This window comes from Hylobates moloch, unplaced genomic scaffold (assembly GCF_009828535.3).
Source record: "Hylobates moloch isolate HMO894 unplaced genomic scaffold, HMol_V3 SCAFFOLD_2, whole genome shotgun sequence".
NCBI lineage: Eukaryota > Metazoa > Chordata > Mammalia > Primates > Hylobatidae > Hylobates > Hylobates moloch.
The window spans coordinates 94,800,771-94,827,861 of NW_026652277.1; the positions used below are offsets into that span (position 1 = coordinate 94,800,771).

General features: G+C 33.6%; 1 protein-coding gene across 2 annotated transcripts in view; it reads right to left on the bottom strand.

Moving 5' to 3' along the window:
* Positions 1 to 27,091, bottom strand: part of ADGRB3 (adhesion G protein-coupled receptor B3) — a 756,020-nt gene that overhangs the window by 330,819 nt on the left and 398,110 nt on the right. For both annotated transcript variants that reach the window (XM_032154235.2, XM_032154255.2), the window contains 3 exons: positions 16,302 to 16,451; positions 15,289 to 15,364; positions 1,563 to 1,665 (listed from right to left, as the gene is read on the bottom strand). In XM_032154235.2, the coding sequence (XP_032010126.1) occupies positions 1,563 to 1,665; positions 15,289 to 15,364; positions 16,302 to 16,451 (329 nt within the window). The remainder of the gene's footprint in view (positions 1 to 1,562; positions 1,666 to 15,288; positions 15,365 to 16,301; positions 16,452 to 27,091) is intronic.

A 27,091-nucleotide genomic window follows, 5' to 3' on the forward strand; every position in this document is an offset into this window, starting at 1 on the left:
AGAAATAGTACACATTCTGATACTGGGTGCTTTTAATTCTATAATCTGATACAGAGAATTAATATCTCTTACTACATTCTCTCAATGCTTGTAACTGTAGAAAAACAATAAACACATACATTTTCATAAAAAATTTTGAATACACAAATACTTTATTCAAAAGCAAATGTTCAAAAGTTAAAAATGTCTCCCAGTTCTCAGTGCAGTGAAGAGATGAGGGCTATACGAAGGTACGAGGAGGTAGATATGGTAGAACTAAAACACGTTCTTAAGGTTAGATAGAACTAGTATGGTCACATTTTGACAAAAGCAGGAAAACACCTAATAGTTTAAATATTAACCATGATCTTTGACAGTTATTGCAGAGAGATTTGAAATTTTTATTAAATAATCCAGGAAGCCTGGGGCATCTTAGAAAAAGTGATTCACAGGAAAGATGATAATCATTTTTCTATAAAACTAAGGCTGATTTTTTCAGGAAATCAGAAACTACACAATAGCAGAAAATACACAAGTTTTATAGCCAAAAGAATGTGAGTATAAATTATGCTATGTCATTCACTAACTATATGAGCTTGGGAAAATGACTTAATCACTTTTTGCTTTATTTTTTTTCAATGTAAAGAAAGGTCAACTTCATAAAAACTTTGCAAGGAATAAAAATATGTACATGTAAATCATGAGATTGGCTTATTTTAATACAGGAACTATGAAAGTACAATAAGGAAGACTTTCATAGGAATCACTTTCCTTGCTCCTGCACTTCAATGATTTAAGTATTTGAAGTGAATATTTAAATAATAAGTAGACATTGAAAATTTGTATAGAGGACTGAACAAAATCTGAAGCATTTCAGTTGCAGTTGGATAGATTTAAGAATGGGTTCTTTTCATTCTGAGATGAAAGATTTTGATTTAGACAATGTGAGCACCTAGGTAGTTATAATAAGCCTCCCTGATCCTTGACTTAGTATTTCTACATGCTACCCACCCCACCCAGCACCCCCTTCCTCTGAATTAATCATTCCCCTTTGAACTGTTTATAACTTTTACTGCAGCATGCAACTTAAATTTTTTCTTTCTTACCACATAGTGAGATCGAGTTTTATTTAAAGATAAAACTCACCAATTTTAAGTATATAGTTTAATGCTTTGGATAATTGTATACTACCATGTAAGCACCACCACAGTTAACAGGCTCTTACTCACCTCTTATTCTCCAGTGCCTAGCACAAAGCTTGGTAAAGATGTGTGCACTGATAAATGATTTATTAACTATTATTTTGATGAATTGAAGAGAATTTTATCATGAAAAAAGCATAAAATAACCATTCTTTGTTTCTTTATAATACATATACTCATTTGGATAAATTGAAGAGAATTTTATCATGTAAAAAGCACAGAATAATCATTCTGTTTCTTTATAATACATATACTCATAACAAGTTAATTCATTTGCAATTATAAAAGTCTAGAAAATGTATTCTGGTGTTATCAGTTGAAAGAACAACTGTTAAAAAGGTAATTCCATAAGCAAGTCAATGCCCAGTGGATGGTACTTACATTAGCCAAATGAGCTAGTTCTATCTCCAGAAACGAATCGGTTGTTTTGGGTTCAGGCCTTATTGTGACCACGATGATTTTGGAATTAATGACAGTATAATTTCTGCAACAGAGTAATTATAATTAAAAGGAGAAATGATTGATGAAAAGTATAAATTCCTACTGCTCAATACATTTTGGAATGGTTTCCAATAAATGCATCCAAAGCAAAAACACAAACCGTAGTGTTATTCATGGAAAGACAGATTTTACTGCTGTAAAGAAACCTTATGTGGAACAAAAAACGTAGGGAGAAAAGGCCATTTTACCATTTTAGATGCAGAAAATATGAAAAAGCAACAGCACTGACAAGCTTTTGATTACTTAAATCTGATTCACCTACAAGAGTTATGGATTGTGAATTCAAACCTTCAGACAATATTTAAACGAATATAATTCATTTATATCAAGGAAGACTTAAGAGTTTTGTTCTCTCGATGATCAAATACTGTTATTGCAATGTGCTGTCTTGGTGCTTTTTGGATTATCCCAAAACACATTACAATAAATAACTGGAATGTGGAGTAACATTAGAGCAAATAGAGTTTAAATAGAAATAAATGCTGTTGCTAATTATTGACCATAATTTATTTCAGCAATACAGATTGACAGGCCACTGCTTGATCTCAATACTCTCAATCTAAGAAAGACATTTTGCCTGAAATATATTACCAAGATATTTCATTTACAAAGAAGTTTAAGTTATTTTAAGAAAATCATATCTATAGTTTACAAGAAATTATCTACCAATATAAACATAAAACTGAACGAACTTTTTCTAGTATACGTAGGCTTTCACACAAAATATGTAAAATGCTGCAGATCATCTGGTATTTAGAGATTTAAAGATGATTTAATTTTACTGATAACACACTTGAGTGTTTATGTGTGAATATATCCCTGTTTGGAATTCTGAAATAATAAACCACATGCTCTTCCATTGGGCATGTACTATTCTGGGGAATTCACATTAGGTATCAATGACAAAATCATTTAATTTTTTTCCTCTTTTTTGTTTTTTGAGGTAGTATTTACAGATAAAACTCACAATTTTAAGTACATCATTTAATTCTTTGGATAATTGTATACTACCACGTAAGCACCACCACAGTTAACATAGACAAACAATCCCTCAATCTAAACAGTTTTCTCAAGTCTCTTTGTATTTCATCCCCTACCCTTCCACGCTCCCAGGCAACTATGGACATGCTGCTGTTATAATTCTGCATTTTCTAAAATTTCATCTTAATAGAAGCATACAGTACATAGACTTTTAATTTTAACTTAATTCATTTAGCATAAAGTTTTTGAGATTCATCTATTTTGTTTCTTTTTACAGTTGAGTAATATTCTATGGTACAAATACAGCACAATTTATTGATGTATTTATCAATTAGGTTAAAACCTTTAGGTTATTTCTGATTTTTAGCCTTTAGAAATAATAGCTAATGATATTTGGCTATTACAAATAATTACCATACACATTTTATGTATGGATATGTATTTTCATATGTCTAAGGTGAATATCTGAGAGTGGAATTCCTTGATTATGCTGTAAAGGCATACTTAATTTTATATTACTCCCATACTGTTTTCTAAAGTGGTTGTACAATTTAAGTCATATAGTTCTGATACAGCGGAACCATGCTGAACCTAGCTTTTTTTGAGATTTGTTTTTCTCGAATGAGATGGTTTTTGGCACAAGATTTCATCAGAAAAAAATGCAGAGTTATTCCGTGGTTGGAGGAATTTACTATATCTAGTGGCAGAGGAAGTATACACCTATTTCGCATGGGTTAACATTTTTAAGTGCATTTCTCATGTATGCAGTAATGTCAATAGCACTTTTTTAAACACTCAGGAAGCTATTCAGCCTAAGAGTAAAGAGTAAAAAACAACAAAGCATAAATCTATTTTGTTTTTGTTAAGAGGAAGATTGTTGCAGACAGAGAGAGCTGGTTAACTGTCCTTTTTTTCTTTTTCATTAAATGCTAAATGAGTCAATTGAAGGTACAGTACATTTTGAAGGACAGAAAACTAAGCTCTAAATGCCAAGCTTCCTTTGCCAAATTATTCTTCCATGTTTTTCTGTGAGTAAAATTGATCAGGGAACCAAGTGAAAATAGAGAAATTGACAAAGTTGAGAGGTGATCCTGGGTGGTTGATCATATTAGCACAGATGACAGGCCTCCCAGAGAATGGTGTATACAGCTTAGAGTTAGGGGAAATATCCACCTGTCATTACCAGAGAAATTATGAACATTTCTCCCAGAGAACAATCAGTCCTGAACAAACAGATGTAAGTTCCTTTTTTGGATTAGCCTGAATATGTTTAAGTTCTGGTTTGGTTTTGCAAAACAAAAATATTGATGCTTCACTCAAATTCCATTTGTCTCTTTATTCTGGTTCTGTTTATAATCCTAGTTACCAGCTTTTAATAAAACCCAATGACTGCTAATTTTAATTATTATTAGATAATTATTATATTAGAAAGGTATCTCTATTATGTTTAAGTTCCATGAGTGGATACATTACTGGAAAACACAGATGTGGGTATTCTATAAAGAAGATTGCAATTTTGTTAAGATATTTATGAAGCTCCCTGTGTGTTTAGGAATGTGGAGACTTTGGCCCTGAATGGCTGGTCTGTAAGGAGCAAAGTAGCTACAACAAGTTGCCTTCTGCAGGGTATATTACACTGTGTTAGGTTCATCAGCTGCTCAACTGGCCTAGTGGAGAAGTTCCCTAGAGGACAGAATCAACCCTATGGCTTTTGCTGAGACAGAAGGAGAGACAGAGGGAGAGAGAGAGAGAGATAGAGAGAGACAGAGAGAAAGAGAGAGAGAGAGAATGTGTGCATGTTTTAATATATTTAGAATATATCTGAGAAGAGATATGTGTCAATTTATTCATGCATATCAGCGTGCTAATACCATTCATGTGAATCCCTGACACCTTGTGCTCCAATACAGTAACGTGCACCTACCTCTACCAAAGCATCCATCAATTCTACGCGTGTCTTTTTACATATGATAATAAGCTTAATGACAGCAAGATTTTTATCTATCACTTATATGTCTTCACTTGTATTATTCTTTGGAACATTTTAATACTTAAAACATGTTTGAGTGTTTTGTTTAATAAGCAAATACTAAACAAAAATATCAAAATTTTAACAAGTTGATTTAAAATGTAATGCCAATATCATGGTATTAAATGCCTAATAAAGGGGAAAAAAAGCAAATGTACATTATGCAATGGCTTCCTTTTTAAAAAGTGTATAGTGTACAGAATTGTCTTTAATTTATTCCATCAATTTATTCTAATTTGCACAAGTGAATAGCTGGCTTCTGATATGCCATGTCAGGCTTTGTGATCTACTAATGCTCCCTGGCTGGCTGCACATTTGCATTCACTGCTAGAAGAGCAGTTCTGGCAGCCAAATGGATTTCATGACTCAAATAATAAAATTATTTTCTGTCCTTGAGATTTATGCTAGTTGATCTATAAAACATTTCAAAATATATAGAGTTAATCATTCAAAGGTAACCCAACTTAATCTTCACATTTTTTTGCAGTCTTAAGAAGTTTAAGGCACATGAACCATATCTTAAAGAGAGTATAAAAAATGATTAAAAATACAATTCAGTTGTCTACAACAGACTCACTTTGTATATAAGGGCATCCATAGACTGAAAGTAAAAGTATGGATAAAACATCCCATGTAAAAGATAACCAAAAGAGAATGAGGTTGGCTACACTTATATCAAACAAAATAGACTTTAAGTCAAAAACTGTCTCAAGAGACAAAAAATGACACAATATAATGATAAAAAGGTTGATTCTCTTGGGAGGTATAACAATTATAAATATATGTGCACCTAATGTCATAGCACCCAAACATGTGAAGCAAACATTGAAATAATTGAGGAAATAAATAAATAGTAACAATATAATGGGATATTTTAATATCCCATTTTTAATAACTAGACAGATTAACTAGATAGATTACCTAGACAGAAAATTAATAAGAAAACAGATGACATGAATAACATTATAGATGAATTGGACCTAAAAGGCACATGCAGAACACTCCATACAACAACAGCAGAATACACATTCTTCTCAAAGGCAGACAAAAAACTTTCCAGGATAGATCACATGTTAAGCCACAAAACAAACCTTAACAAATTGAAGAAGAGTGAAATCTTACCAAGTATCTTTTCCGACTACAATGGAATAAAACTAGAACTCGATACTAAGAGAAACATTGAAAAATTGAGAAATATGTAGAAAGCAAACAGCATACTCTTGAACAACCGGTGGATCAAAGAAGAAATCACAAGAAGTATTAGAAAATATCATGAGACAAGTGAAAATGAAAATACAACATACCACATAACATATGTGAGGCAGCAAAAAGGTACTAAGAGGGAAGTTTATAGCAGTAAACACCTACATTAAAAAAGAAGAAAGATCTCAAATCAAAACCTGACTTTATACTTCAGAGAACTTGAAAAAGAGGCATAAACTAAACCCAAAGTTAGTGAAGAAAGATAATAATAAAGATGAGAGCTGAAATATACAGAATAGAAAATAGCAAACCTATGTAAAAATCAATAAAACTAAGAGTTGATTTTTGGAGAAAAAATATACAAAATTGACAAACCCTTTTTAAAAAGAGTAAGTAAAAAGAAAGAGAGAAGACTCAAATAACAAAAAACAGAAAAAAAGGAGGAGACGTCACAACTGATGGCACTGAAGTAAATAGTATCATAAGAGACAGCTATGAACAATTCATTATATGCCGACATACAAGATAACCTAAAATAAATAGACAAATTCTAAGAAAAATATAACATAACAAGACTGAATCATGCAGAAATTTTATTTCTGAATAGACCCATAACTAGTAAAGCGATTGAATCAATAATCAAAAACCTCTCAACAAAAGCCTAGGGGACCAGAAGTCTTCACTAGAGAATTCCACAATACGTTTAAAGAAGAATAAACACAATTCATTCTCAAAGTCTTCCAAAAAATTAAAGCAGAGAGCACTTTTAAACCCATTATAGGAGTCCAGTATTTCCTGGATACTGAAATCAGACAGATACTATATATTAAAAAAAGAAAACTACAGACAAATATCCTTAATAAATATTGATACAAAAATCCTCAACAAAATGCTAGCAAACCAAATTCAGCAGCATGTTAAAAAGTTTATATATCATGACCGAGAGATTTATTTCTGAAATGCAAAGATGTTTCCAGAAATGAGAATCAATCGGTGTAATACATCACATTTACAGAATGAAGATCAAAAACCATGACTGTCTCAATTGATTTTTAAAAAGCATGTGACAAAATTCAACACCCTTTCATGATAAAATCGCTTAATGAACCAGGAATATGAAGAAATTATCTCAACATAGCAAAGGTCTTATATGCAAAACCCACATCTAATATCACACTTTATGGTAAAACAAATAAAACAAAATAAAACAAAACAAAAAAAAACCTGAAAGTTTTTCCCCTAAGATCAGAAATAAGACAAAAATGCCCTCTCTTGCCAGTTTTATTCAACATAGTACTAAAAGTCCTACAAACAGCAATTAGGTAAGAAAAAGAAATAAAAGGCATCCAAATAGGAAAGGAAGAGGTAAAATTACCTCTGTTTATAGATGACATGACTTTATATGTAGTAAACTCTAAAGATTACACACAGACACACATTAAAAATCTTGTTATAATTAATGAACAAATTCAGTGAAGTCGCAGAATGCAAGAAAATTAACACAAAAAAATCAATTGTGTTTCCATACATTATCAATGAACAATCTAAAAGGAAATTAATAAAATAATCCCAGCTAAAAAGCATCAAAATAAATAAAATATGAGTAAACTTAAAGAGGAAAAAGAGTTATACATTGAAAACTATAAAACATTTCTGAAAAAAAATGAAGGAAGAGACAGATAAATGGAAGGAAATCCTGTGTCCATGAATTAGATGACTTAATATGGTTAAAATGTCCATATTACCCAAGGCAATCTATCTAAATGGTATTTTTGCAGAAATGGAAAAAAATATAAAATTCACATAAAATCTCAAAGAATTCTTGACAGCTGGAGCAGTCTTAAGAAAGAAAAATATTCTCTATTTTCAAGCTATATTACAAAACTACAGTAATGATTATTTTTAAAGTATGGTACTGGTGTCAAGACAGACACATAGACCAACAGAACAGAATAGAGTGCCCAGAAATAAATCCTCAGGTATATGGTCAAATGATCCTCGACAAGGGTGCTAAGGCTACACAATGGGAAAAGGATAATCTCTTCAAGAAACAGTGTTGGAAAAACTGGATATCCATGTGCCTACACCATATAAAAAACTCAAAAATGGATTAAGACATAAACATAAGACTAGAAACTATAAAACTTTTAAAAGAAAACATAGAGAAACACATTCAAATCATTGAACTTGGAGATGACACCAAAAGTACAGGAAAGAAAAGCTAAAATAAGCAAATAGGACTTCATCAAATTAAAAAACGAAACAAAGTAACTTTTGTGCAGGAAAGAAAACAATGAGTAGAATGAAAAGGTCACCTATGAAAAGGGAGAAAATATTTGCAAACTACGTATTTGATAAGAGGTTAATATCCAGAATATATAAATAACTCCTACACTTGACAACAAAAACCCAAACCAAATTATCCGATTAAAAAATGGACAAAAGACTTGAATAGACATTTTTTCCAAAGAAGGTACGCAAATGGACAACAAGGATATAAAAATATCTCTACATCACTAATCATAAGAGAAATGCAAATCAAAACTACAATGGGTTATCACCTCACACCCACTAGGACAACCATTGTTAAAAAACAAAAGACAGGCCGGGCGGGGTGGCTCATGTCTGTAATCTCAGCACTTTGAGAGGCTGAGGGTGGCAATCTCATGAGGCCAGGAGTTTGAGACCAGCCTGGCCAACATGGGGAAATCCCATCTCTATTAAAAATACAAAAATTAGCCAGGCGTGTAGCACACATCTGTAATCTCAGCTACTCAGGAGGCTGAGGTAGGAGAACTGCTTGAACCGGAGAGGCAGAGGTTGCAGTGAGCTGAGATCCGCACCACTGCACTCCAGCCTGTGCAACAGAGTGAGACTCTGTGTCAAAAACAAAACAAAACAAAACAAAGCAAAACAAAAAACCAAAAACAAAAAAATAACATAACAAATGTTGACAAGGATGTGAGAAAATTGGAACCCTGATGCAATGTTGGTGGGAATGTGAAATGGTACAGCTGCTTTGGAATACGGTAGGCAGTTTCTGAAAAAAACAAATAAAAAATAATCCAATGATCTCTCTTCTGAGTATATGTCCAAAAGAATTGAAAGAAAGATCTCAAAGAGATATTTGAACACCCATGTTCATCATGTATAATTGACAATTGCCAAGAGGTGGAAGCAAGCTGATTGTCCATCAATGGAAGAATGGATGAAGAAAATGTGGTATATACATAAACAATGAAATATTCTTCGGCTGTATAGAAAGAAAAAAAATCTTATCATATGCTACAAGACAGATGAACCCAAAGGATATTATGCTAATTGAAATAAATCAATCACAGAAAGATGAATACTGCATGATTCCCTACATGAGGTATTTAAAGCAGTCAAACTCAGAATCAGAAAATAGAATGGTAGTTGCTAAGGGTCAGAGGGAGTGGGAAAAGGGGAGTTGTGCTTTAATGTGTATAGTCTTAATTTTGCAAGATGAAAAGTTTCTAGAGATCTGTTACACAAGTGCATATAGTTAACATTGTACTGTACACTAAAAATAGTTATTATGGTAAATTTTATGTTTTTTTAACACAATATAAAATGTAATGCAGTTATAGAAAAAGCACCAATGGAGGAGATGGCAGAACTAATAGCACACATACAGTATTGCCAGATAAGATACAACAAAAAGATGTTATGGGTTTAATGGAAGTTAGTAAATTTACTATAGTCCTTTTCCATTTTTAGATTTATAGTTCATGTAGCTTCAAAAATGAAACTTTCATAAATGTTTTAAATGAATAGACCAATTTAAATAAGACCAAAATAAAATAGATGATTTCATACAGTATGGGAATTTGGGTATTTTATCAAAATTTTAAAGCTAAATATCTTTGTTTTTAAAACTAAAATCAGCTGACAGCTGCTACGAAGTAGGATTGGGTTTACTTAAAGCTTGAAAGGAGTTAGAATTCACTGTAGGTTGCTAAGATATGTAGAATCTAGAATTTTAAAAATGCCAAGTGATCAGAGATTTACATTCACTTTTAAAATATCTGACCATACTAAATCCAGATTTTAAAAATTAATGCACTAAGTAATACCACAATATTTTATACTATAAGCTATGCCAATTTGTTATTTCCACAGACAATTTAAATTTCTAATGTTTTCATGAGAGGACATTCTAAAAAGCTACAGAACGTCATAAAACTAGAGTATTCCATTGCAAAGTGAGAATTAAAAAGGAAGATTCAAAGTTTAGGTCCTAAACCTAAGGGCATGAGCTCTGGAGAGAGCTGACTGCTTCAGGTTGATTGCTTTCAGCGTGCATTGGTGAAAAGTGATTATGTCTTCAATTTTCTATTATATCCAATATTATTTTTCTATTCATTTTTAAATTTTATAGCATTAGGAATTCAAATGAGTTCCATTTCCTGAATATATAAAAATTTCAGCCTCATTTATCTTAATTAGGTTAGTGTACTTGATAAGAAATTCATATTATTTTTGCATTATTGAAATTTGTTCCTTTCTTTAAAAATAATTTTGTAATAACTTCTGGTTTATGAAGACACTTTAGTTTTCATTCATCTGTATTTTTCTTTATTCCACTATAGTGGAATTTACATATAATTTTATTAGTTCTTTTATAATGTCTTTAATGTTAATCATTACATAAAACGCCTTTTTTACGGGACTACATTTTTCATGTCTTAACAGGATAACGACATACTGCTCACATACTCAGAACTTTCATGGCTTTCCCACAAAATTGGAAGCTGAACTTATTAAATGAATCAGATAAATGATTGTCTATAACCATTTATTAATTTCTTGGCTTGAAGATATACTTGGATATACTTTTCTATTTCCTTAGAGATTATTTCCTTAAAATAAATTCTTAGAAGTAGAATTGCTATATCAATGACAAAGCACTTTTAAGTCTCTTGGTATTGCCAAATTGGTCTCCAAAAATGCTATAAAAGTGAGTTAAAATTCTCAGAACAGTTTATGAGCTTGCCAAGAGATGGATGTTTTCTAATTCCTTAATGTGAGTGGGGTCTGTGTGTCAATATCTCACTCTCTCAAAGGACCCTCTGAACTGGGCTGGACACGCACATAAGTGGTCATGGGGAATGGGAGGTGTGACAAACTCAAGCTTTGGTATTGACAGCCTGGGCTGGGGCCACCAGGCCAGCCCCAGTGCTCCCTGAAACTGCCCACACATAGCCACCCACTCTGGCTCTTACAAGATTTTCTGCAATGGATACAGATATACTCATGCGCTATCATAGGAGTCTATTGTTTGCATTGCTTAAAATAATAAACAGTAACAGAATAGAGGGAATGAGATATAGTAGAAGAGTCCTGGTTTTAGCAAACAAGACAAGTTGTATTATAACTCAGTAACCTAATGGACATATAATCTTACTCAGGTCACCTAAGCGATAAGGATCTCAGTTCTCTTATCTATAAAATGAGAGTTCTAGCTCACACTAAACCCTAAAAGACCTTACAGCATTAATATCCTATGGTTCTATACATTTTTTTTTTTATGGAGTCTTGCTGTGTCACCCAGGCTGGAGGGCAATGGTGGGATCTCTGCTCACTGCAATCTCCACCTCTGAGGTTCGAGTGATTCTACCACCTGAGCCTCCCAAGTATCTGGGACTACAGGCACGCACCACCATGCATGGCTAATTTTTGTATTTTTAGTAAAGAAGGGGTTTCACCATGATGGTCAGGCTGGTCTTGAATGCATGACCTCAAGTCATCCAGCCGCCTCGGCCTCCCAAAGTGCTGGGATTACAGGCATGAGCCACCATGCCTGGCCCATCCATACTTTCTATGTATAAGAAATTATTCCGAAGAAGGAAGTTGAGAGGCTGAGAATAGCACATATTTAGTTTGGACTTCATCTGAAGCATATTTCCTTAAGTTGAAGTAACAATCTGAATCTACTTAACTTTAAAAGGGAGGACAATTGAATAGTAAAATAAAAATTGCAGCTCGAAGGACAGTTGAATGTATATTAGGGCTAAGAGAAGAAGAGAAATATCTCAATAAAAGAGTCAACATACAAAATTATTTTTGTCTTTGTATGAAGGACAATTTCTGAACTATATTTATTCAAAGCATTACAGCAAGTCCTCCTTCATAGTCTCTATGAGAAAAATTATGAAAATTATTATACCAAAATATACCATTTCTGGAAACCTAACAGCAAACCTACTCTTATTATTTCTGTGTATAACAAACGTGGCTTCACATATTTCAACAGATAATTAGTAAAATCCTCAACAAGGAATATATTTTATAAAAATTTGTAAATAATAACTGAACACATAGAATGAATTTGTACTTTTTATGCTGAATAAGATCTTTCCTATTGAGTTCAATTCACACAAACTTATACAGTAAAATTACAAAATACACATATTTTAATCCTCTGTTCCTAAAATATTTTCATAGTACAAACATTAAACTTCTGTGTGCCTTATTTTTAAAGATGTCTTATATAAGATATTTTATCAGATAGAAAAATTAATTATTACGCGGTGGCTCACGCCTGCAATCCCAGCACTTTGGGAGGCCAAGGCGGGCAGATCACGAGGTCAGAAGATCAAGGCCATCCTGACTAACATGGTGAAACCCCATCCCTACTAAAAAAACAAAAAATTAGCCCAGCATGGTGGCGGGCACCTGAAGTCCCAGCTACTCGGGAGGTTGAGGCAGGAGAATGGTGTGAACCCGGGAGGCAGAGCTTGCAGTGAGCCGAGATCGCGCCACTGCACTCCAGCCTGGGCGACAGAGTGAGACTCCATCTCAAAAATAATAATAATAATAATAATAATAATTATCAAGAAAAAAATCCTTGACCTTTTATTAAGAACTGATCTGAGAGTTGCGATAGCAGGGGAAGTTTAAAAGAATTAATACAGTACTGTTAGCAGGGACGCTGCTCAGTAAATATTTGCTGAGTGACTGTAGAAAAAAAATCACCCTTGTTCATTAAGAAGTATATTTTCATTTAGCAGACCTATAATTAGTGCAGTTACCCATTAGACTTTCTGGAAGAATGTTTTGAAAAGGAGAAAAACAAGCTCGAGGGTACTTAGTGGTCACATTATGTTACTATAAGAGATAAAACAAAATGAGAAGTAAACACTAGTACTTCACCTTTCTAAGAGTACTTAACGAATATTTCATCCTGAGTATTCTATTGTCCTTATATCTGGTCAATGATCTAAGCACTATTTAGTTGTCCTATAGACATTTACTAAATTACTTTATGGATACAAAGAATGTATAGGTAAACAAATTTGTAATTCTTATACAGAGGTTATTAAGGACTTCAATCTAAAGAATATGTAGAAACTTTCTGCAATGAAAATATAATTTCTGAAGGTGAAAAAAATTTTAAGTTCGATTACCACATTTTACTTATTAAAAAAAGTCAGTGAGTTGCCCAGTGGTCTATCTGAATCCCTTTGTGTTACAAGTGGCATCAGGGGAGCCAGTCCGTAAGACTAGTCTCTACTATATCCATTAAATCATCCATAATGTATCCATTAATCTATCCATAAGCTGTAAGAGACAAACTGCCTCTGTCATGAAATTGTTTTAAAGTTGAAACACTAATTAAATGCTTCTTTTTCATTTTACAAAAAAGGCTGGGATCCCTTGGGAAATTTCCTGAGGAAATTTCCAATTATATTGACTGCATACATTTATAAAACTTGGAATAACCTGACTTCATTTGTGTAGGTGAGTGAGTGCTATGAGATTATATGGAAGAAGATTAATCATAATGCAACATTGCTGGACATCTAGGAGGGAAACTAATCTAAAAAATTTATGTTGAATATTTCATTTATATTCACTATGTATCTCAAGAGCAAATAGGGAGAATGTAGCACATAAATACGTTTCTATTTTAAAGTTGAACTGAAGGCACACAATTACTGAGTGACTGGACAAGTTTATAAAGTTCTCGACATGTTTAATTGAAATGAAAACACAAGTCACCTGATTTTAAGTTAGTGTCTAGTCTAGAGTTCTTAAAATACAAGCTTTATATAAATGAATTGCCTGTTGAAATAAGTGCCTAACTTTGATTATCTGGACATTTTTGACTTTAGCATATCTCTCCTCAACATCAAACACAAAGATATAGGCAGTGTAACTGTGACTAAATTTTATCTGTGAGTAACTGTAAATACCAATGAGTTTTAATAAAACCACTGGAAAAGTTGAGAGTAGACTTTTTTGTTTTCAAACTTTTTTTCTTAGCAAAACACAAACACAAATAGATCCAAATTGAGGAATTCTAAATTCTATTCAGAGGAGAAGAGAGGTAAATAAATTTCAACTTCCCATGGCTGTCTCTATGGTTGAAGGAGACCCTGCCTGGCAACGACAGGGGCTCTGGATGATTCTCTACCTATATTAATAACGTGCTTCACGTAGAAAGATTTTCTCTAAGGATTCAAGCCTAATTACTGCTGCTTCCTTGTGTGATTTTTTTTTCATCTGCACTGAACTCTAATTGTTTTTATTTATTAGACTATTTGTTTTGTCTGCAGTATAATTGCACACATCATTTATATTCTTTCCTCTCCAAAAATGTAAAGCTTTATTTATGAGGGTATAACAAAGAAGTCCAACTGTGATCATATTTAACTAAAACAACTTTATCTCTATCTTCCAAAATGAGGTGATGTGGAGAAACAGGTCACTATGAGTGATAACATCACAATCCAAGTAGATATGAATGATGTTTTCTGTGAGATTTGGTATAGTAGATAAGACAGTAAAGCAATTAAGTTAGTTTTGGTAGAATTACTATTTGTAATTGCTTTTAATATCTGGGAGGAGAGAAATTAATAGATTTCTTCCAGAAATAGTCCTCTAAATAAACAGCAGCATTTTTTAAAAAAAGTAGCTGTAATTGAAAATTTATTTCAAAGCAAACTAAGATCTTGTGCAAATAAACAATACCATGTTTTCACAGTCATCATGACATTCCTTTAATTTCATGTCATGTTGATGACCATTAAGTACAACTAAAGGGAGAAGACAGATTAATTTTACAATGACCCATTCTATTATAGACACTTGCGATTTTTCTTTTCTTTTTTTTTCAGTATCAAGGCAAGGACTTATTAGTTACAAAAGACTTTGCAGGGCTACAATCAGACACCAAAATTATCTTTTCTAGTTGTTTTGAAATGCATAATTGCTAATAGCCTGTTCATTAAATCTGTATTTTCTATTTCATTTAAGAAAAATCCCTTTGTATTACCAAAGCTTGTTTGACTATTTTTATAGAATGAGCTGTAATCACATTTTGGAATAATTTACAAAATTACAACAGTTTATTACTTTGTAGCTTACCTCAAAGTGGGCAAAATTAGATCTAAGTTTTTGTATAGGACTGCTCCAAGAACAAATACAGATGATTCATCTAATTCTAGAAAGAATAAAATTTGAAGTATTAGCAAACAGCAAAAAAATACTATGTCTTATAAAACTTTAATCTGCTAATTACAAGATAGTTCCAGTACTTCCTTATGCAAAGATAAAGCCTGGTAAAGAGAAATGCATTCCTAACCATGAACATTAATGGTGGCTCTCGAAGATGTGTTTTCTATAGTTTTGTATCATGAAGGAAACTTCCTTTACCAGGTTGAGACAAGAAGCTGCCTTAGTCGCCATTTAAGAGTTTAACTTCCCAATGATATCAGAAAAGAGAGCCAAATTCTCTTTTGGATTTTTACCTTTTAAGGTCGAAATCTGCAAAAGTGACTACGATGTCACTTTTGAAAAGAGCCATTAATTTTAAAGGCTATTAAAAATGTTCTAAAAACTTAATTTTTTCTCAAATTTGTTTTCTTTTATACTTTAAGTTCAGGAGTACATGTGCCGGTTTGTTACACAGGTAAACTTGTGTCGTGGGGGCTTGTTGTACTGATTATTTTATCACCCAGGTATTAAATTTGTTTTTGTATGCCAAAATAATATCTTCAAACCAAAGCAAATTTTAATGAGGCAGAAATAAAAATGACATTGCATGGAAAATACAACACATTTCAATATCTAAAGGTAAAATATTAGTCCACATGCTCTATACGGGTATAAAACCATGAATATTGAAACTTGACCATGTCAAGCTCAGGTCGATAATTTGCACTTGTATATTCTTCACACTGTAATAGACTGTTTTCCTCAGTAAATTTTCAGAGACTTTTAAACCGAGAATAAGTTGTCCATATTTAGAAAATTAGTTTAAAATAATGATTACAGACTATTTCTAAACTGTTTAATGTAAGAAGATTTATACCTAATTTCTAATTAAATGACCTTATCAAAAATGTCTTGTTCAAGCTCATATTATTTCAGATACTTACCTTTTGATGACACCGGAGTGAAAATGCTTTTTGGAATTACTACCCTGTCTTCTGAGTTTCTTGCCCAGTCAACCATTCCCTTCCGTCCTTTCATTGGAAAGTTGATGTCTGTTAGAACAGAGGCTGCAGGAAGCTTCTGAATACTAGCCACTATTAAAAAAGGAATAATAATTTCAATTAAACTTGCTTTACATTTTAGTGTAATCAATATTGATCAAGGTAAATCTTGCGGTATATTCAAAATAAAATTTCAAGTCAAAATTATATTTATCAGAGCAACAAAATAACTTATGTCTTCTTACTAGACAAAATTTCTCATTAAGGTTGCTGAATTTTACTTCTCAGTCTTAGTTTTTGTTGCTTTCAGTGGGAATCACACAATGTGGTCAATAATGGAGTGGATATTCTGAGAGTATTAACAGGCACTGCTATATTGATTGCTCATGGTTGGTCTCCATTTTAATTGTTAGAAACTCATACTGTATTTTGTAAAAACATTTTGATTAACAGACTTGACTAATGGATCGAAATTTGCATTTAAATCTGAATTTTGTCTTAAGAAGAAACTTTCTGCATTTTCATTTGAACATTGTCTTTGGAACAAACTTTTCATGGATTAGATAGGGTACCCTGAAGAAATGGAGAACAAGGCCATATTACTTTGTGAGATAGAACTGCCAGAATCTATATAGTAAAGGTACCAATGATGTCAGAATTGCAAAACCAAAATAATAGGTAGAAATGGTGATCAAATAGATTAATAATAATTCTTAAAGCTTCTCTCTAAAATTGAAAGTAAAAATGTGTGCGTATAAATATATATCTAAACAGAATTGTGTACTTAACACCAATAAATATTATAATATATATCAGAAAATGTATGAATAAGTTTAGTAATACTTTAATATATTTTATTACATTTAATAGTTATATACAAGTTTATATGACATATAAATTTATAATGTGTAATAAAACGATGATGATAAATACTCCAGCACTTCTAGATTATAAGCATTTTCAATTATGAAGTGTAATTTGTAAAACTTTTGGATAGGTCCACGCTTGTTCTATATCATATTTTCAAGTGTCCCTTGGACAATTTATACGGAAACATGATGCAGACAATTGTAAAAGCTATTGCAATTGAAAAGCTAAAGTAAAAATTCATTGTCTGGGTGCGGTGACTCACACCTGTAATCCCAGCACTTTGGGAGGCTGAGGCGGGTGGATCATGAGGTCAGGAGATTGAGACCACCCTGGCTAACATGGTGAAAGCCCGTCTCTACTAAAAATACAAAAAATTTAGCCGGGCGTGGTGGTGGGTGCCTGTAGTCCCAGCTACTCGGTAGGCTGAGGCAGGAGAATGGCATGAACCCGGGAGGCAGAGCTTGCAGTGAGCCGAGATGGGGCCACTGCACTCCAGCCTGGGCGACAGAGCAAGGCTCTGTCTCAAAATAAATAAATAAATACATAAATAAATACATACATACATACACTCCTCATAAGTGAATTTCATTTAAAAGAATTTGTAATTCAAATCAGGAGGACGAAAACTAAGAATTTAACAATCTTAGTTGTATAAATATATTACTGCACCACTTCGCTTCAAATTAAATTCGTTATGTATTCGTATATCACATTAGTGAAATTGTACTTTATTAAAGTTCTTTCAGGTGATTAGTCAATCCATTATCAGCATAGGATGGAATTTCATTTATCCTCTAATATGACATACTAAGCTTTAAAAAGTACTTTGTAAGTAATGTTAAAGGAAAGAAGGTACTGGGTAACACATAAATAAATTATGGATGTTAAATGCTGTTTCGGGATACCAGCTCTAATATAGTTTCTTTAAATTCTACAACAATATACTTTTTGCTGTCCATAAATAAGCTAGTTCATCTTTCCTACAGGGTCCAAATCCCTGCTGTATATAGATAAGCAGGTCAGCAAGTTAGTAGGACATTCTTTCTTGAGTCCTCTAAGCATTATTCAACGTGTAGAATTAAGTGTATCTACTGTTATATGCCTTAACTCTAACTTTTGATGTCTTGGTGTTTAGAAGAAATTTATTTCACTTCTTTGATCCAAAAACTGCTGAAAAGGAGTAAAGGTTTTCTGTCATACAACTAGTTTATATTATAAAAGAGAATAAAAGATACATTCTTGGACCCTGAGGTCTAATAATCTCTCTGTCTCTATACACATTAGATGGAAAACAAAAAACAAACAGAAAGGCATAACCAATGGATGATATTCTGTATGAACCATACATCACTTTACTCATAATAAATGCTAGTCTAATACCATATTCATAAATCTATAAATTGATACAGTTGTACATGCATGGGTCTTTATGAAATACACTCATTCTTCAATTAGAGGCATATTAGCTGTTAAATTATTATTATATAAATTAGGCTGTATTTTTGAACATAGTCTAGATTAAAGGAATGGAAAAATCAGTTAGGATCACGAATTTATGCAATAAGTCCCTTAAATTGCATAGTTTTCAGTGTGAGAAGTGCACAAAAATAAACACGTATTTATTAATTATGGTAGGAATGTAATGGAGGTTTTTACTATTATAAGTATGTACACATTCTAAGTGGTTTGAGATGTTTGCACGGATGGTAACTAAGATCCTGAAATATGTCTCTGTTTCTTAAGGTATTTTATTTCATTTTTAATTAGAAAATAAAAATATTATAAAATTATCATGTAAAGCATGTTGTTTTAAAATATATATACATTGTGGAATAGATAATTTGAGCTAATAGCATAAACACTACCTCACATACTTTTCATTTTTTGTGCAGTGAGAACACTTAAAATCTACTCTCTTAGCAAAATAGTTCTTAAAGTAGTATGAATCTTTCAATAAATCCGTTATGAAAAGGATATACTTTCATACACTGATGAGATTCAAATTATACTTGTGAAATTATCAATATACGTTTTTACAAATATGAAATTTAAAGTTATACATATTTAACTCTACGCTAGACAGACAGATGTCTAAAATAGCAATGTGGTTCTTTATGACCCCTTAGTAATAGATGAGAAAACCTATTTCCATGTAGCAAAGGTAATTTATAGATGACTTTTACTTCTTTTTTTTTCTAGTTCCTGTACAAGACACTAGATCAATCCAACCTTCAATCCCTTTCCTTCTTCAGAGTTTAATTGTCAAAACACTCAGGTAAAATTTTGATGCAGTTAACATCTTTAGGGAAATAGGAAGCTCATATGTTAAGTGAATACAAAAGAGGTAAGATTTAAAAATGTAATGCCTTAAACTACATGTAAGTAAATATGTGCCTCATGCTGATAAAGGGACCTAAATAAAAAGCATTAAGTGCATAATCTACATATCCTGCTTCTGTAACAATTCCTGAATTAAAATCAGTCATTGTGGGTGTTTAGAAGATGGGGCAGCTTTCCTCAAACATTGAAAAAAAGGCCTTTCTTACAGAATATTAAAGTACTTAAAATAAATCTCAAAGGAATCAGTGTCCCTGAACAAACAGGCACATCTTGAGTGCTCCAAGAATTATCCTAAATTCACTGTATCGTGTTTTCATTACAACACTAGATTTGATTTCTTATGCAATAAAAATAGGTGACTCATCACTGATAAACCTTAGAGAAAAACCAGCTGCACTTCCATTTTGCAATTTTAATACTTTCATTTTGAATTTGGATAGGCAGCATAAAATTCCTTTGAAAGCATCATGTCTTTTATTGGCCAAACTTTCAAACGATTCAGGTTCAGTATAGATTTTTGTTCATCAGAAAGCATAGGGAATTTTTGCAGATGGGTTTAAAAGCACATGAGCTGTTTTTCTTGGTAACCAGTGAGCACTCCTTTGATACATCAAAGCACGATAATAATTCTAACATTTTCCCTGAGGGAAATAATGAAGTTTTGGCCCTTTGGCTGTATTGAGGTCCTGGAGGATGAGGATTCTGTCTTATTCATCCTTGTTGTGAGTGGTTCACATACAAATTGGAGGTAGTTAATTTGATGCATCAGTTGCATTACAGACAAGAATGGAAGGCATGCGAAAGAAAAAGTCTAGGAGCGAGAATGGAAAAGTGGAGGGATGAAGGCTGTAGGGATGAGCAAAATGGACAAACGCCAAAATATGAGAACAGTGGTCACTAGAGTAGCTCACACAGACTTATGATCTGGATCCAATATTCAAATCCCTGATTTTTTAGGGTAACAATTTATCCTAGATTTTACAGACCTGTTCTGGTTTACTCCTGCTGCTTTGTATACTTATTTATAGCATCCTCTATCAGTCTCAAAAGTTTCAGTTTCAAAGATAAATTTCATGTTCATCTTATAAGTTGTGTGACTGAGCAAATTGCCTAAACTCTCTGTGTCTCAATGTCTTTTTCTGTAACATGAGAACAATATTATCTATCTACCTCACTGAGCTGTTGGAGGGGTAAAAATGTTACTATCAAGAACTGAGAATAGTTCACCTAGAACAGTGTTTGGTGCTTGAATGGTTCCATGTCACTGTTGTCTATTATTACTGGAGCAGGTTTTCCAGTTATCAAATCCAAGAGAACTACCGCAGAGTGTGTTCACATCATTGTAACATATTTGACTATGTAGCATACATTATTTTTTGGTTGTCCTTCAGTGATCCTAGGCATGAGATTATATATTCAAAACTTATGTTGATTATATTCATATAACAAAAGGCAGGAACTGCACCAAAAATAGACAGAGCTTCTCTTTAGTACTTAAATGTACCACCTGGGAGTTACATAAGGGTTCCTTTTTATTTAATCTTCTTTTATTTTTCCTTCATCTTTTCTTTTCTTTCCTTTTCCTTCCTTCCTTTCTTTTCTTTCTTTCTTTCTTTCTTTCTTTCTTTCTTTCTCTTTCTTTCTTTCTTTCTTTCTTTCCTTTCTCTCTTTTGTCTCTTTTTCCTTCTTTTCTTTTCTCCTTCCCTTCCCTTCTCTTCTCTTCTCTTCTCTTCTCTTCTCTTCTTTTTTCTTTTAGAATCTGCCAGAGGGAAGGGGCTGCCTTATTTGGGTACAAAGATCAGCCAGGTTAAAAAATTATCTTGCCTCAATAGAGTGAGAATCACTGCATCAAGAACGTCAAATTCAGTATTTCCACTGCAGCCAAGACCATAAACCGCAAAGAGCATTTCAAAAGCATTGCATTTAAGCATCAACCTAAGTGCTAACTGCAGTAACTCAAGTTCCATAGCACTCAGGTGATTAAAGGAAACACTCATGCAACAGCACCTCATCACCATAAACAAATGTTGAAGGGGATACAAAATAACTTTAAGGGCTGTCTTAAAAACGGTCCTTTTTATTGTTGCCTTATACTGATGTTTTCAATATATTTGAAGTTTGCATCATTTTTCCTGTTGATTCAGAGGGAAAAACTTACAAATGGAACCTTGACTCATCAATAGTAGAAAATTGCTCAGTTATCAAAATGGAATTGCTTGTGGAAAACATCACTCAATATCACTAGATGGTCACCTGTACTGTTTTGAAATTCTGTAGGAAAAATATAGGGTCAGGAGAGAACGATGCATTGCCTCAGTGTGTTAGAAAAGCATCTATTTGTTTTGTTAGTGTATCCATAGCAAGCACACAGGGACTGAACTGAATCTACATGTAGTATTACTCCCTTGGCATTAACAATTTTTTTAAAAACATGACATATATTTACATAGCAATGCTAAGTACCTTGTAAAATACTAAAGGCATATGGGAGGGAAGGGAAGGATAGCTAACATTTATTGAACACTTGTATGACTCCGGTAATTTCATTCATTTCTTACTTCATTCAACAGTATTTACCAAATGCCTCCTCTGTGCTAGGCACTGTTCCTAGCACAGCATTTGGCCAAATGCTTTACAGACGATATCTTAGTGTATTAGGTTGTTCTCGTGTTACAATAAACAACTGCCCAACACTGGGTAATTTATAAAGAAAAGAGGTTTAATTGACTTTCAGTTCTACAGGGCCACGGAAGCTACAGGAAACTTACAATCATGGCAGAAAGGGAAGCAAACATGTCCTTCTTCACGTGGCAAGAGAGAGAGAAATGAATGCTCAGTGAAGAGGGAAGTCCCTTATAAAATCATCAGATCTCATGAGAACTAATTAATTATCACAAGAACAAGATGGGATGAACCACCCCCATGCTACAATTATCTCCACCTGGCCCCTCCCACGCCACGTGGGGATTATGGGAACTACAATTCAAAATGAGATTTGGGTGGGGACACAGCCAAACCATATCACTTAGTTAACATTTAAAACATCGTGGCCAGGCATGGTGGCTCACATCTGTAATCCTCACACATTGGGAGGCCAAGACAGGAGGATCCCCTGAGCCCAGGAGTTCAAGTCCAGCCTGGGCAACATAGTGAGACCCACCCCATATGTAAATATATATATATATATATATATATATATATATATATATTTGTCAGGCATAGCGTTGCACACACAGCACAGGCAGCCTACTAGGGAGGCTGAGGTGGGAGGATCCCTTAAGCCCTGGAGGTCAAGGCTGCTGTGACTGCACCACTGCACTCTAGCCTGGGCCACAGAGTGAGACTCTAAAAAAAAAAAAAAATTCCTACGAGCCATCTTTATTAGCAACATCCTTATCATTATTATCAAGATGTTCATTTTACAAATGAGGAGGCACACTGTGATTTTGCACTGTGTGGTGCAATGTGATTTTATGTATTAAATTGACGGCAAATTTATTTTGCCTCATTGTAATATTTTCTACTATGTATAAAAGAAAGACATAATGATTTCATCTGAGAAATAAAATTCTCACTTATCAGTCAGGAGATCATAACTATACCAGTAAAGAGTGGTGGTTATCAAAAGGGGAAATACCTATATGCTCAGTTTAATTTGCCTAGCACAATCTTTGTGTTCTAACATTTCTATGAAAAATCGTATTTTAGGATTTGGCAACAGTGGTCTATAAGAAACATTCAGTTATCTATACAGACATTTCTACTTGTCCTCTGCACCCTACTCTCCTCATCTATTATTATTTCTTTCCCAAAGGGCTGGGATTGAAATGTTCAGGACAGAGAAAAAGAATAGGATTGCTGGAGAGTAACATGTAGCCATCACTTCCCTGGAAACAAAGCAGCTTAGGAGGGCATCTCCAAGGACCACAGTGCCCAAGAGAGTTCTAACAGCTCGATCTCCACCATCACCATTACATAGGTTAAGATGTCCAAGTTCCAGAAGTATCCTCACGCAGAGATTTAGATGGGAAACATTCTTCACCTTAGGAGTTTATAATTAATTTTTAAAGAGAAAGATTCTTTGATACTCAAAAGCACACAAATTAAAAGGCTAGTCAAGAAAGTAACTATGTAGCATTTTATAGGTTCATTTTTCAACTTGTTAGTTTTTAATAATGTAATATGTATATAGAAACTTTAAATACTTAGCTATTTTGCATATTCCTTTTAGCATAGAAATGGTAAATAAACTTGTAAATTATTTGTGACTCATCAACTTCAAATTCTTGGTTTTTTTTTTTTTTTTTTTCTTTTTCATTTCAAAGCCTGGGCATCCTCGGCAGTGGGGCACATTTTTGCCTTTTGCTCAAGGGCTCTCTGCTAGACTTCAGGGCTCTCCATTGAGGACTACCCCAGCTTCCTCTCAGGCCACTCCTACTTTCTCAGCATTTAATAATGTTGGTATACAGGGTGAATCCAGAGCCATATACCCAACTCTAGTAAGTTTTATTGGCATGCAGCCACACCCATTCACTTATATATTGTGAAAGTTGTCTGAATCGAAATGGAGTCACCTGTGTGAAAGAAAGAGAGAGAGAGAGAGAGAGAGAGAGAGAGAGAAAGCAAGAAAGCAAGAAAGAAAGAGAAAGAAAGGCAAAAACCTGACACTAGAGTGGGGCAAAGCGATGAAGACAGGATTCTGATGCATAAATGCCTGATAATAAGAATCACAAAAGCCTACAAAACCCACAACCTTACACAAAGGCCATTAAGACTTTACACAAAAATATGCTGCTGCAACAATAGCTACCCAGCAACTGTCTAACCTCAGACTGGCACCACTCTCATTACTGATCCTCATATATAAATATAATTATCTCAAAACAATTATGTAGGGCCAGGTGCGGTGGCTCATGCCTGTAATCCCAGCACTTTGGGAGGCCAAGGCGGGCAGATCACGAGGTCAGGAGATCGAGACCATCCTGGCTAACACAGTGAAACCCCGTCTCTACTAAAAATACAAAAATTAGCTGGGTATGGTGGCACGTGCCTGTAGTCCCAGCTACTTGGGAGGCTGAGGCAGGAGAATGGTGTGAACCCGGGAGGCAGAGCTTGCAGTGAGCCGAGATTGCACCACTGCACTCCAGCCTGGGCAACAGAGAGAGACTCTGTCTCAAAAAAAAAAAAAAAAAAAAAGAAAAAACAATTATGTAATCTTCCTCATTTTTCCTTTAAAAACAGTTATCTTCCTTTACCATTCTGAATATGCACATAGTTTACTTTGGCATGCTAATTCTTATTGCAATGCCCATTCATGAATAAATATTTTTCTTGTAGACAGTCTCTCTCTTTTTGTTACTTAGATTGACAATGTTATTCCTTTCTGCTTTCATGCTACAATGGCAGAGTTGAGTAATTGCAATGGAGACTATGTCGCCCATAAATCCTAAGATACTTACTATCTGTCCCTTTACAGAAAAAGCTTGCCTACATCATCTTAGATACACAGTAGCCCTCCCCTTATCCACAGCGGATATGTTCCAAGATCTTCAGTGGATCTCCAAAACCATGGATAGTACCAAACTCTCTCTATATATATAATTTCTTTTTTCTTCTTCACAACTTCAAGGATAAAAGATTCATTCTTATCATAGCTCTTAGCAAACTAAACATATGGTTTTTTTTTCTTTCCTTATTACCTTTGAAACTTTAACCTTTTTCCTTAAAGTAAGTACTTTGTTCTTTCACTTTGGCATATCCAATTGCCAGCATCACTACTCTTTGAAGCCATTATTAAGTAAAATAAGGGTTTTACACAACTACTGCTATACCTTAACAGTCAATCTGACAAACATGCTGGCTACTAAGTGACTAACGGGTGCATAGAATAGACAGTGTGGACATGCCAATCAAAGGGATGATTCACATTTGGGGCAGGATAGAGTGAGATGGCATGAAATTTCATCATGCTACTCAACGGCACACAACTTAAAACTTATAAATTGTTTATTTCTGGAATATTTTCATTTAATATTTTCAGATTACAGTTGATAGTGGGTAATTGAAACCAGGTAAAGCAAAACCTTACATAAGAAGGAACTACTGAACCTTGAACAGGCTATTTTTGAAGATGATAATTATTCTTTAAAGAGAAATATTATTTAAAACTTCTTAGTTTTGTCACTTATTTTGTTATCTATTGAATGCTTATTCTTTTTATGCTACACATAATATAATGGGGAAATGTAAGGTGATTATAGCACCTTCCTTTCAGTTTTCAAGAAGAGTATGTTTTATGGTCTTTTAGAAACAGATCCTTGTAAATGTTCATCTTCTTTACCCAAGTAATTCATGATGTCGATCCAAACATGAACACAAAATAAAATGTGGTAGAATTCATTTTTGTATGTTTCTCTGAAGATTAAAAACAAATCAATATGAGAAATGCCTTAGGAAATAAATTCCCCCTCTTTCCTCAACAAGTAAGATTAAGAACAGCATCCCTGCAGAGGAAAGAGCATTAGATGATAATCAACCAAGGACAAAACAAAGAGTTTGTGTATATACAGCATTATTAACTCACTGTGTGTGTGTGTGTGTGTGTGTGTGTGTGTGTGTGTCTGTGTATTCATGATATCATATTTGATACTCAAGAGTGTTCAAACCTTATTAGAGAAATAAGTCAGGAATCTAAGAGGAGTTAGGCACCAATGCAGGCAAAAAACAACAGGAGGCAACAATACAAGGGCTTCCCAAGATAGCAAATCACTCATTCCCAGAAGAGCAGTGGCAATGAAAGTGTTATAACTTAACAAAGGAAAAGAGATCATTGTAAACAGAAGAATTCATTCTATACATTTATTTATCCAACAAACCTCTATTGAACCCCTACAGTATTCCTTGGGCTATCCTAGCAATTAAGAATTTAACAAATGAACAAATACACCTGTGAAAAAGTCTCCATCCTCATGGGACTGGCATAGTATTTGGGGAGAGACAGACAAGGAACAAATAAACAAAATGAGATAGAAGGTCAGTAATGATAAATGAAAGACAATGATGGATTAGGCTTGGGAAGCTATACTAAATAGAAAAAGCTTCTCACGTAAGCTGACATTTGTGCAGACACCTAAAAGAAGTCAGGTGGGAAGCTATGAAGATATTGAGAAAGTGACACAATAAGGCAAGAACTTAGGAAAGACCCACTTTTAGAGGATAAGGGGAAATAAATAGGGAAAGATACCACCAAAATAAATGGTGAGAGACAGAAAGAGAGACAGGCAGAGAGAGAGAGAGAGAGAGAGAACTACAACAGCACATTAACTTAGAAAGGGATAATTTAATAATGAGAGGATGGTTTTATAAGAAGTCAAAGGCTTTATAAGGATTATGTAGAATGAAAAACAGCCATTGGATTCAAAAAATGAAAACCACACTCTAAAATTAGTTTTAGGCTTAAATCATGCTCTATAGCATGAGTTGACAAACTTCTTTCTACAATGAGCTAAAACGTAAATATTTCC